Source organism: Triturus cristatus, chromosome 3_1 (assembly GCF_964204655.1).
Source record: "Triturus cristatus chromosome 3_1, aTriCri1.1, whole genome shotgun sequence".
Lineage (NCBI taxonomy): Eukaryota > Metazoa > Chordata > Amphibia > Caudata > Salamandridae > Triturus > Triturus cristatus.
The window spans coordinates 806,437,640-806,451,256 of NC_140583.1; the positions used below are offsets into that span (position 1 = coordinate 806,437,640).

At 46.1% G+C, this 13,617-nt stretch overlaps 1 protein-coding gene across 10 annotated transcripts in view; it reads left to right on the forward strand.

Annotated features, from left to right (window-relative positions):
• Positions 1 to 13,617, forward strand: part of IFT54 (intraflagellar transport 54) — a 543,753-nt gene that overhangs the window by 390,305 nt on the left and 139,831 nt on the right. For 6 of the 10 annotated variants that reach the window (XM_085645123.1, XM_085645125.1, XM_085645128.1 and 3 more), the window contains 2 exons: positions 1,055 to 1,075; positions 10,643 to 10,715. In XM_085645123.1, coding sequence (XP_085501249.1) covers positions 1,055 to 1,075; positions 10,643 to 10,715 — 94 coding nt within the window. The remainder of the gene's footprint in view (positions 1 to 1,054; positions 1,076 to 10,642; positions 10,716 to 13,617) is intronic. The other 4 variants (XM_085645129.1, XM_085645127.1, XM_085645130.1 and 1 more) reach the window with 1 other exon arrangement.

Consider the following 13,617-nt stretch of genomic DNA (forward strand, 5'->3'; position numbering starts at 1 on the left):
GTAGGGCTAGGGCTTTCCCACTGATACCGACATCTGCAGCCTTTGTACCAGCACTTCATGATTTGCGGTATCGAAGGCTGCTGTGAGGTCGAGCAAAATGAGGGCCGCCCACCCGTCCCCATCCATTGACTTGCGAATCTCTTCTGTCGCTAAGATCAGGGCAGACTCTGTGGAGTGCCGAGATCTGAAGTCATGTTGGGTAGAATCCAGGGCTGCTCCAAAGTGACTCATTTCAGCGTATTTAAATGCCAGCTGAAACATTGGCATGTTCACCATAATCCCTGATGAATGACCATCGCACAGTCATATGCTACTGTGGTAGCTTCTCATATTCCTTGGCCTGAGAGAATGGGGACAGTAGGAAAACTAGCTGGTATGGGGATACATAAAAAAACATTTATTTTATTTAAAAAATGGAAAAAGCAAGTACGAAAGGAATTGTCCATTAATTATCATCAGTGATTAGCAATGGAAAATAATAGCATTAAAATGCTACTGACACACTCCTCCCCAGACACCCAAAGGATGACTCAAAATATGTGCAACCCCCTTTGTATTATACATCTTTGTACCTTTTATTTTTCTAATGATAGATTTTTACTAAATATTTATGCAAATCCCGTTATATCTAACTTGTTGGTTAAAGGGCCCATGCATATGCATAAAACAACTGTTTATTCTCACGCCTAGCGCAAACCTACAAAGCACACTTGCTAATGATTTGCGCTCTAACAAAAATTCAAGCCCAAAAAATATGTGGCTAAATTAGGATGTATGATAAGCCTTCACATGGTCTTTGATCTGTTTGTCTCATGAGAAGTCCTTTTAGACATGTTTCTGCTCGCTCTCTCGCTCTCTCTCGCTCTCTCTCGCTCTCTCTCTCTCTCTCTCTCTCTCTCTCTCTCTCTCTCTCTCTCTCTCCCCCCCCCCTCCCTCTATAACGTATATAGTTTCACCAATGTTGAGCCTTAATGTAGAAAATTTGTTAAGCTAAGCAATGCTTTTCTGTGAATTAAATAATTAATTATTCCTGACACATATATTTTTCTTACAGGTGAGTCTGCCAGCGATGCAGGTGAGAATTACATTTATAATTGGGGTGGAAAAGGTGGGGTGTTTTGGCTTCCCAAGGAAGCTAATCTTATAGTCCACCTGGCGGAACAGGGACATGAGCCTGACTGTGCTTTCCCAACTATGTCAGTGTCTACTCTGTTTTCTGTTGGCAGTAGAGTGGTGATGGTACTGATTGGGTCTAGGTAGAGTGAGTGCCTCCGCTTGGGTCTAATCGAGACCAAAGTGTCTTGTCGCATACTACTATGTAGAGCGGGTGCTGCATGTCTGTTGCTGTGACTCTGATGCGCACCTTCTTGAGCCCTGCATCATAGGCTGGTCTACATCTGCCATGGTATGTCTCCCTTTGGACTCTCTATTGAAAGTGGAGGAAAGGCTGCAGCTGCTGACGGGATGGCTTCTGCCTTCCATTGAGCTTCTTCAGAATTCAGGAAAGTGGTCATCCTCTGCTTCACCGGGTGTATAGAGACCCGCCAGATCAGTGCTCCCCATTGTGGGATATTTATAACCTGGAAAATGATTTGTGCTTATCAGGTGACTTTTCCAGACCCTGCAATAGATTGATGTACATTTTTTACAGTACCACTGTCTAAGAGTTCCAGGTTCTCCATCATTGGAACTTTCATAGATTTGAATGCTTTCATATAGTACCCATCACCCGGCTGGGAATCCTCAGTATATAAAATTGAATAATAGTCATGTTGCTGTGTTCACTAATATCATCTGATCAGCGGGCCTATGTATCCCATCTACCTTATGTCACCCAAATTATAGTCAGTGAGGTGGAGAGACCCTTTCACTGAGGCCCAACGCTTTTTGCACTGATAGTTTGTGAGAGGATCCTTCAAGAGCTCTGCCCTACATTTGACGTTTTTACTACAAAAGGCCACACATTTGCTAAGCAAGTAATGTGCTCCAGTTTTTGCCTTCCGGTGCTGTTATGACTGAAAAGGAGAAAAAGAATAAACGGTCCTTTTTTTAAAATGTGCTTTGTGTGGCAAAAGGCGTATTTATGTGGGCAAAGCATACTTTATGTATAGCTTGCCTTCATCCTGACCACATCTGCCAAAAATATATTTATGTGTTACTTTTCCTTATAAGACTTTAAAGGATCGCACAAGAGGTTAGACATAAAGGGCCCGATTCACAAAGGTAAAATGAGACGAAAGTCTAACTTAATGACTTTCAGTATTCACAAAGGGCATTTACGACTTGTAAATGCCCTTTGCGAATGCTGAAAGTCGTAAAGTTAAACTTTTGGTTTTGACAAAGGGCATTTACAAGCAGTAAATGCCCTTTGTGAATACCAAACGCCGTAAAGTTAGACTTTCGTCTCAGTTTACCGGTATGAATCGGGCCCCATGTTTTCGAATAGAATGTCTTTGCCCCAGCAACTCCTTGCTTTTCCTGTCAAGAAAAGAAGGTTGGAAATAGTAGACTGGCAGAAAAATATAAGAAGCAACCCATTAAGCCTGCTACTAAGGCTCAGTCTTGTGGTCTGCCAACTAAGTTGGATTTGAACAAAGCTGATGTGAAAATGATTCCTGCAGGTAAGGAGGTAGCAGCATCACAAACGACTGATAGAAAAGCAAATTCACTTCCTCTGTCCGAAATTCCAGTAAATAATCAACAATAGAAATCTCATCAGTTGAAGATGAGAAAAAAGGTAGGATGTTTTTAATCAAAGTCATCATTAATGGACCAAGTGTCGATGACTGACTAAGCAAGCCCTAGACACGTAAAAAACATAATCTATGCTCGCTAGTGTTGGAATGCCTTCATTTGTATCTGTTGTGCTATATAAATGGTCATTAATTAATTCATTCGTAACTCAACACATCAGGAACAGCTTGACATGGTGGGCACAAAGAAAACATTTTTGCAGGTTTGTTGTTAATACCATTAGAACACCAAGTGTTAATATTTACAGACGCCTCCCTAACAGGATGGGGAGCACTTCTGCAGAAATAGCATGAGAACAGAGATTTGAGTGGTTTGTAAAGGTCAACGCACATAAATTGCCTAGACCTCAGAGCAGTGTGGCTGGCACTAAAAGCATTTCTACCACAAATGCAGAACAAGCAAGTATTAATATACACAGACAGTGGAACTAGAATGTACTATATAAAGAAACAAGGGGGCACAATATCTTTTGCACTGTCATAGGAAACACTGCATCTATGTATGTGGGCACTGAAGCACAAGGTAGACTTTCTAGTGGAATATGTGCCAGAAGTAAACCATTCCTGTGCGGAAAAAACTCTGCAGGTTCCGATCAGCAAACCACAAGTGAGATATAAACCACCCCCAACTGGAAATGGTGTTCCATCAGTGGGGAAATCAAAGTTGGACCTATTTACAATGAACCACAACAAAAAATGCCTGAAATTGAAAAGTAGATGGTCCTAACCAGGGTCTCAAGAGGAAGCGCTCTACATTATTTGGAAACCTAATTTCCTTTGTGCCTGCTATTAGTTCCAATGATCCCAAGACTACTATGCAAGATGAGGAGAGACTTGTGTCTCCTGGTTTTGATAGCCCAAGCTTGACCCAGGCAACATTGATTTCCTGAACTGTGGCACATGCCAGTGGAAAAACCCATTTAGTTCCACACAGCCCTAACTTTATTGTGCTCGGACAAATTCTCTACCCAAATCCAGAATCTTTGCACCTAACTGATTGGCTGCTGAGCAGCTATAGTTGGGAAGAATGCAGATTCCAGCAGTCTTCATGGCAATGTGAAAAACAGTGCGAACTCATTCAACATGTAAGACTTGTCCTCAGATGCACTACTTTCTGAAGCTATGCCAAGCAAAACAAGTTGCATCCTTTTGATATGGCTCTACGTAATCATGCTCTATTTGTTAGTGTTAGCTAAATCAGTCCTAATGTATTCTTCTGTAATAGCCCACTTACCAGCAATATCAAAGTACTTAAGAAGGCCTTATAAACCACTCTTGTTTTCTACAAGAATATTCAAGAATTTATGAGAGGATTTTGCCAGATTATCCCACCAATCAAAAGACTGGCACCACTTTGGGAAATAAAAGTTGCGCTGGCAATACTAATGAAGCACCCTTTTGAACCTGTTCATAGTGATCACATTGGGTAGAAGAGTTAGTGATATTCAAGCCTTTTCAGTTCAAGAACCATATCTAGATTTTTGATAAAGTAGTCTTGAGAACAAATCAAAAGTTCATCATGAAAGTCCCATCATCATTTCATCTTAATGTATAACCTTCTCTACTTACTTCCCAAACCATATATCCATGGCAGAGAGAAGACTGCTGACATTATATCAAGACCAAACTAAATTGTTTTGAAAACAGACCAACTATTTGCAGCCTTTGCGAGGGGCGTGGGCATGTCGGTGACCAAGATGGCCGCACTGCAGTGATGCTGTTGCCGCGATGGCCCGCAATTTGTGGGATACAGGCCCCAAACTGTATGTTTCTAAATCTATCCTGCCTACCTCTATAGCTCGCACAATATACAGCTGTATCTCATTTTGAAACCGGGATGTAGTGAGCGGAGACAGCAGCATCCTGACGCGCAAAGCCGACCCAGCCTTCCTCGGAGGCTCAGCAGCAATGCCTGGGTGAGCCTGAGGATTGGGCTGTCGAGCCCTGCTGGGCCTGCCATTGCTTCACAAATCGCGTCAGGTAGGTGGTCCTCGATGTTGGCGGTGTTCCTGGGCTGCTGATCCAGCGCTGCTGAGACCGAGGCCGAACACTGACGAGCCTCGCTGCCAGGGTGGCCTAACTGAGACTGGGCTGGACGGCGCCATGGCTCTCCTTTAGCGGCCGTGCAGCGAGGCGACACAGTGAGGCCTCTCCCCATCAGAGGCATCCTTCGCCCTATGGTAGAGTGCGACGAGGGTTCAAGCTCCTGGCTACGGGTGAGTGTCTCTATACCTTTGTGAGATCCCAGGCTGCATTACTTGGCGGCCTTGGTCGGGCCACCACTTGCTGCCTGTGCGTTGCCTTCAGGTCTAGTGTGTTACCGCCCTAAGGTCCCTGCTTCTATCGGGGGGCGTGCATTGCTGTTTCCCTCTGGGGGCGCGGTTGGGGGGTGTGAGCCACCGGCTGTGCTGCAGCGGTTCTAGCCACATTGTGTGCACCACCCTGGGCCCTGCTTATTGGGAGCATACTGGCCCAGCTTCCACACATTAAAAACCCTTGCATCACTTGGGAGTCGAACAATAAAACAAATCTCTGCCTACCAAACCCGTCTCCTTGGTCCACGTACCTACATTCCTGAGCTGCAATAGAGGCTCCTTGGGGGACAGTGCACAACACGTGCTGGAGCACTCCCACTCTAACGCACTTTGCCAACCAGTGCCTGCGTGGTGCCCCTTTTTTGACCACTGATGAACTGCTGGGTGTGAGTCGCTTCCATCCGGCACCTCGTACTGGGCCTGTGTACCTCCTCCTCTACAAAAGCCTCTGTTAATCATCCCCTCTTGCCACCATGGGAGGGGGGATCCTAAACAATGTAAGCTCCCATTTGGGAGGGCCAAACAGTCTGATAAAGCGGAGATCATGTCAGACTCCGAGGAGCGAGGGTCTGATCATGGAGCTGTGGAGCAACTAATGGGGACAAATGCCAACATGGCAGAGTTGCGGGCTGGATTCTACTCAACAGATGCTATTTCAAAACATTAACCAGCTGCCTAGATCGCATGGGAGAAAAAATTGAACGTCACAGCACTCACTTTATGGTGCAGAGGAGCGTATCACAGGCCTGGAGGATGGCATTACCTCCCTTAATAAACGTCTGGATAAGATGGAACGACTTCTCAAAGCAGTTGCAGTTAAGAACGAAAATCTCGAAGCGAGATGAGATCGAAATAACATTCACATCAAAAGTATTGCGGAATCCACCAATATAGGACGTCCAGACCAGTTTGTAGAACAGCTGCTTATAGAGTTATTAGACCGTCACAGCTTCATGGACACCTTTGTGGTAGAGAGCGCACGACGAGCGTTGGGGCCCAGGCCACTGCCTCGAATGTCTCCTCGCCAAATAATTGCCCGCCTGTTGAACTTTAGGGACCGAGATACAGTGCTCCGTCTTGCTCACAAGTGTGGCCCATTACAGTATCTGCCAGATCTTTATATCCCGACTTCATAATAATGATTCAAGAGGCATGATGCAAATTTCAAGATGTCAAACCTCTCCTCTGCACAAAAGGCTTCAAATATGGTATGTTATTACCGGCTTGGCTCTGGGTGGATGTAGACTTAAAGGCCAGGTTCTTTGACTCCCCAGCTGAAGCACTCTCCTTCTGTAAGGACCTTCCATCTAGCAGTGCCCGGTCGCTGCTGTCCACTCCAGACCGCATCTTGGCAGATTTGCAGGATTCGCAGAGTGTGGACCTTTTCCCCCAGGCTGATATGCTTGTACTAATCTTCTAAATGGTGTTATTCTTGGATGATCATCTGCTGAGCAGTCTCTGACACTCACCTTCACAGTAATGTATTAGACAGGACAATCACACACATGCCTGTAGCCATATATTGTATCACATCAGATGTTTATTCTTGTGGGCTCTGCTCCGTAGAGTTGTCCACTCTTGTGAATACCATACCATGATTTGTGTGTTTTTTATTTGCTTATTGGTTTATTCAGGATTTACCTTGCAGTTTGGTGCCCTGTGTGGGTGAGGGTGGTAGGTTTTCATTTTACTTGGGGATTGTTGTTATCTTTTGTTTTTACACTTAACAAATGCCTAGAAGTAATTACTCACTGTTTTATTTAGCAAATCATACATATTCCATTACAACTGTGACTTCCAAAGGCCGGGATTCTTTTGCTGAGATAACATTTCTGACTTGGAACGTCAGAGGCTTAAATAAACACCGCAAAAGCAAGCAAGTATTGACTTAACGACATGGGGCAAAAAGTGCTTCCTTGCAGGAGATACATCACCCTCCACAGGACTCCCCCGGGTTTGCAAAAACCTTGGGATCTCACAGATATTTTTTTAGTTACAGTACTTATTCACAGGGGTGAGGGGTGTTGACTCATTCATAAAAGCATCCCCTTCAGCCTTATCAATAGCTTCATTAATAAGAAGGGCTGTTACCTGGTCCTTGCTGGTCATTTGGCTTACCACGGTGTACTACCCATGAATGTTTATTCCCCTAATGTGTATATCCCCGATTTCTTTCACAAGCTCTCATCCATCCTGGGACGTTTTGACGCTGCCACTTTTATACTGGGGGGACCTCAACAAGTTGCAAAATCAGTTGCTTGACTCAGGAACCCCCAACATTGGCAAACCACAGGCCAACTGGATATTTCAGGACATAAGGGACAATTACTCTGAAAGAGACATGGTGCCACACACATCCTACTACACCCGCATACACATTTTACTACGCTCCTCATGATGAGTGGACGCACATTGATTACTGGTTCTTGGCAGCTACCGCTCTTTTTTGGTTAAGGCACACGCAGCACCTACCATGCACACTTTCTAATCTCACCACTGTGAAGATGACCCTACATATCCCATTTGACGGGGGCTGGAGAGGAGATGTGCTTTCCTAGCACTGCTCTACTGGATTTGGTCTTTCGCACTGAACACAGGGGCTCCATACTGGAATATTTTGAATTAAATACCGTCTCTGTTCCTCACCAAGCCTCCCTGTGGGATTCCTTCAAGGCATACATTTGGGGAGTATGTATTTTGAAACATGCTGGAGTCCTCCGAGGCATTCAAAATAGTTTCACATGGGTGGAGACTGAGTTGAGGGACCTCGACGAGGCAGATGCACTAAGACAAGATGGAGCAAAGTCGCACCATTGTTCGACATTGATGGAGGAGTTCCGTTTCCTTGCAGAGAGAGAGATCGCTTTCCTGGGCAAGTATGCCCAGGCCCGCCAATATGGGCAGGGCGAACACCCAGGACACACACTGGCGTGCCACCTTCAGCCGAACTGTGGTCCTGAATACATACCAGAGCTCCTGGAAAATGGCAAAAGGGTCACCAATAACACTGTCATTACTCGTATTCTACTCCACTACTATGAACATTTGTATTCCACCAAACTCGCGGGGGGCAAAGGAGTTTGGGGAGATGACGACAGAGCAACCTATTTGGATGAGGTTGCAATGGTGTGGATCACTGGCGCACAGTGACAGTTTCTGACCGAGCCTATCTCCCCAGAGGAAATTGTGCAGGCCATTGATGCCTTATATGGCATTAAGGCCCCCGACAGCCTGATGGGTACGTTTTATAAAACACTTAAACACATTCTCATTCCCCACCTCTTGGACATGTATGTTGAAGCCTTTGAAGGGGGCACTCTACCGTACTCTCTGAGGGAAGCAGTGAGCACACTTTTGTTGAAGCCTGGCAAGGACCCTAGACTTTGCACCTCATACTAACCCCTTTCCCTAATAAACTTTGACAATAAAATCTTGGCCAAAGTAATTGCCACTTGGCTGGCGTTGTTGATAGATCAGATTATCTCACCGGTCCAGACAGGGCTTGTTCCCCATAAATCCACATCTTTCAACCTCCACACAGTATTTGCGGTACTCAATACGTTGTCCCCAAAATTGCCTGCAGCCATTGCACTGCTCAGTGCAGAAAAGGCCTTTGATTCTCTGGAATGGGATTTTCTTCGGGTTACACTGTAGAAACTAGGGCTCCCTAACGGCTTCATAGCACTGGTTATGCTTCTTTACTAGAACCAGTGGCGTCGCTTCACGTGAACGAGACAGGGATACCCCTGTCACCATTAGTTTTTATTATAGCCATGGACCCACTGGTGCAGCAGTTGCAGGAAAAACACATTCACCACGACCTCCGTTTTCGTCCTGGCCCTCTACTTAGCTCCAGGTATGCAGATGAAATCTTACTATTTATCCGCCATCTCTCTCAAAATCGTACCCCTGTTATTCGGAAAATTATTCGGTTATGGGGGTTTTCGACTCTACCTCAACCGTGCCATGTGAATACCCATTTCAGTAGTCCGGTGACTCCACCAGATACCTTGGTATCATGATTCACCGAGATAAGGAGCAGGTAATTCTGATATATGGACATGCCATCGAAAAACTTAGTCCAGGTTGAGCAGTGGCTGCACCTCCTGCTGTCCATGGTGGGTCAGATAGCCATTATTAAAATGATTGTTCTGCCCCGCTTTCTTTTAACTCTTCTTAAACATCCCCATACCCCTCACCAACACTTTTTTTTAATGCCCTCTGAGGTCTGTTGCTATGCCTCATTTGGGCTGGACACAGGCCTTGGATTTGATGGGACACACTCATACTTCCCTTTGACGGAGCGGCTTTGGCGTCCCTGACTTTCAGCTATATTACTTGATGGTGCAGTGCCAGTTTGCATCGCACTGGTTCCATGCAGATGCCAGATTGCCTTACTCCATTCCAGAGTGTGACCAGGCAGAAGACATCCCCTTGTCATCAATTCTGCCAAAAGTAATTAAACTTGACTCCGCTGATGAACAAACTGTGTCCACCACAAACTGGGTGTGGTTGAAACTCAACTGCCTTTTGGGGCCAGGTCCCCTGTACTTTCTCTTACTTCCATTGGTTAACAATCCATGGATCCCCCAACACTGAAACGAGTGGTACAACGTACTCTTAATAAATTTGATTTGCACCCAATGGGAGATGTCTTCCCGAATGGTCGTGTTATTTCCCATACCGCTGACACCAGAACTTTAGAGCTCTATGCGTTCTTTCGCCAAGCACTACTGCTTAGATATACAATCATGGCCAGAGTTATCTGTTGAACAAGTTTGTTGAAGAACGTTTTCATATATGGTAAGCCACTGCCCTCATCCTGTATTTGAACTGCTAATCTGTATTCAAACATGAGAATCTATGAAAGATCCAATCAGTGCTGCAATAGAAATAAGCTACTTACCTGTAGCTATAGTTATCCACTCTTTGTATCTTTCTTAGAGTACCATGGGGCTCACACTTTTCCTCTGGTTCAAGAGGCACGCATGATTCTTATACACACACTATGGACTGAAAAGATCTGTCAGTTTAAACCTCATGGAAGTGGAGGAGGTCTTTCTTACTCCATTTATGTGACTAAAGTTTGGGTGACATAATGAAGTGGATGGGATGTATGTCCACTGGGTTTCGCTGATACTAGTCAACACAGTCGAAGAACTACTATTCAATCCTATGTACTGAGGGTTCCCAGTCTGATGATGGGAAATGTATTCAAGCATGTGAATCTGTGAATCTACAAAAAATACCAACACTGGACAACTGCAGTTACAGGTAAGCAACTTTCTTTTGCAGCATAGATAATTGATAGACTAACAGGAATCTCAGCTTTCAATTTGAACTCCAACCCACCCACACCCCAGCCCCCTATAGAAGAGAGGTGCACAACTTCACAGAGAACTTTGAAAAACTTTGTAAACGTCACAAAGCTGGTACGTTTCCCCATATTTGCATGAAAATCTGGATTTGTGCTACATATTGTCTTTTAACAAATGTTTGCATACATTTTCCATATTCTTGCAGAGCACTGCATTACAGGCAAATTTAAATGAAGTTTCTTTTTTATCATGGCAGATGAAGGTGAAAAGCCAGCCGCAGTTGTGAATGGTGAAACACTAGATGACATTCCATCCAATGTCACCCAAAGGTCTGCTACCCTTCTTTTGTTAATGCTAGCATCACCTTCTAACTTAGCATGCACATTTTTGTGATTTAATCAAATGTGTTAAAACTCGCCATTTAAAACGTTGATAGAACATTGCTGTGATTTTTTTATATTCTATCTACGATTGTGTTGGATTTTCACTGAAGAATCAATTAATCAGTAGAAATCACCGGCATGCAATGGCATCAGTGTGAGATATTTTGTTGTAGTTCTAAACATGTCCATATTACCTCATATGTGCAGGATTCTGGATGACTTTCCTTGCAGACATTGTTAAATACAGAATTTAGCACAGCCTATCTGAAGTGTATAGTAATAATCAATTGAGGTTTACAATTGCTCAGAGACAAACACATCATCTAGAGTTTAGCTGTACTTCCTCTTTTGGAAAGAGAAATGGTAAGTTAATGAAGGAAATTGAACTACAGCACCAATAGCCCATCAAATGTTGCAGAGGCAGTTGCTTCACTTCATTTTTACGGGGACAGGGCTAACGAAGCTAAAGCTGAGCAGGCTTTTCTGATGGATACATCTGCCAGTGGATTCCTCACCTTGTGAATTTCCCCTGCGCCAGCAACATTCGGAAACTTTTGTAGCAGTCCACGCCGATGAGGTCGAAGACGACGTCACAGAGACACGGCTCCGCTCGCGACTCCGCTGACGTCACAGGCTCCATAAGAAGACCTCGTCGGCGTGATGATGTCAGTTCCCTTTTTTCCGTGCCGTCGACGCCAACGGATTTCGGGAATCGCTGTTGGTAGCTTTACTGTTACTTTGTGTTTTTCTGGGTTTCTCTGTTTCTCTTTCGAGAAAGATGTCGACAAAGAAGTCGGGCTTCAAGCCCTGTCGTGAATGTGGCAAACACATGTCGATCACGGATCCACATGACGACTGTGTGTGGTGCTTGTCATTTGACCACGATGTGGATGGTTGTTCTTGCTGTCGCAAGATGAGCTCCAAGGCTCTAAAAGAAAGGGAGGCGAAACTCTTCATCGCTAGGAAGAAAAAGGAGAAGAGAGGAAGAAGGAAGTCGAGGTCACGATCGAGGTCGAGGTCGGCGTCGAAGTCGACTTCGGGCATGCTTCACGATCCAAGAAGCACAAGAAGAAGAGGAGGCATTCTTCTCGACATCACTCTGACAAGTGTTCGGCGTCGAAGTCGCCAACTCGACGCCGAAAGGGCTCTGTGTCTCCTTCACCCATTCCGGATTCTCCTCCTGGTCCTTCTTCTCCAGTGGCTTCACCGGGTCCGGCTACTTCTCCGGCTCCGGTTCCATCTCCGACGCCGGTTCCATCTCCGGCTCCGGTTTCATCTCCGGCCCCGGTTGAGGAACTTCAAGTACCGGGTGAGCCTGCGACGCCGCTTATTCCACCGTCGGCGCCGGTTGGCCCGAGTCCGGTGATGCCTGACCAGTACCCTGCGTTCCCTGGACCAGGTCAGGACCCCTCGTATTATTTAAATGCTATGGACGGGGTATTTTCGAGAGCCATGTACAACACTGGTGCACCTGCGGGTCCTATGGGTCCAATGGCATTCAATTTGGGGGTGCCGCAAATCTATCCGCAGGCCCCTTTCATGCCTTTTTTTCCGGCGACGCCGTCTTGGCATCTACCGGCGCCGAGGACGTCGACGCCGCTTCCTTCTTCACCGGTGCCGGCTCGACCTCGTTCGACGCCGGCTGCTCCTGCGGATCCACGTTCGGCGCCGTCGGATTCGAAAACGGCGCCGCCGACGCCGCTTGTACGGATTCGGTCGCGAAGGGAGGCTCAGAGTGGTTGATGAGCGAAGGTACCTTTTGGAAGAAGCAGAAGAAGGAGAGCTGGTGGAATCTGACGAGGTGTTTGAGGAGCTTAAAGAGGCTAGTGGACTGGATTGTCTTCTGAGTGGGAAATTACTCCACCTTCCGATTAACCCTCGAAGGATGTGGCTCCATATCATGCAGTCATCAGGAAGGCTGCAGAACTGCTGGATCTTCAGTTGCCAACTACTGAGTTCAAATCAAAAATTTTGACTGAAGTGTTGCATTCTCCTACTGCAGTTTCGGAGCTGTTGTTGCCTTTTAATGAGGCCATTATTGACCCTGTGTTGGAGGTGTGGCGTATGCCTTTTTCTGCTCCCGCAGTCTCTAAGACGGTTGCTAGGAGGTATAGGGCAGCTCCAGGGGACCCTGAGTTCTTGACATCACATCCATCGCCTGAGAGCCTGGTGATTCAGGTGGCTTGTTCAGGGAAATCCAAGGGTGCTTTTCCTCAGGTTCCGGGGGACAGAGAGGCTAAAAAACTGGACCAGTCGGCCAAAAAGGTCTTTTCATCGGCCAGCATGGCACTAAAATCAGCAAATGCCACTTGCCTTTTGGGACGCTATGTTCATGCGCTCATGGACTCTGCTAAGAAACTGGCACCAAAACTATCTGAGGAGGATAGGGTTGGTTTTAATGAGATCTTGACGGATGCCCAGGCAGCGGCACGCCAGGTGATCCAAAGTGGGCTGGACACGGCGGATTCAGTGGCAAGGGTCATGGTCTTCTGTTGCCACCAGGAGGGGTGCGTGGCTGAAGTCTTCGGAGTTTTCCCCGGATGTACAGTCGACTCTGTTGGACTTGCCATTTGATGGATCTGGTTTATTTGGCAAAAAGGCAGATGCTGCTCTTGAACGTTTTAAGGAGAGCAAGGCTACGGCTAAGTCTCTGGGCCTTCAATCCCAGTCAAGGGGGTCGTTTAAAAGGTACAGAGGTTTCGGAAGGGCAACCTTTCGTTCATACAGGCAGACCCAACAGCAGCAGCAGCAAGGCTCTTTGTCTAAAGATACAGAGGTAGAATCAGGGGTCGCTCACGTAGCCGTCAGCTCTCCTCCTCTTCCTCTTCCTCTTCAGCCCCTCCTTCCA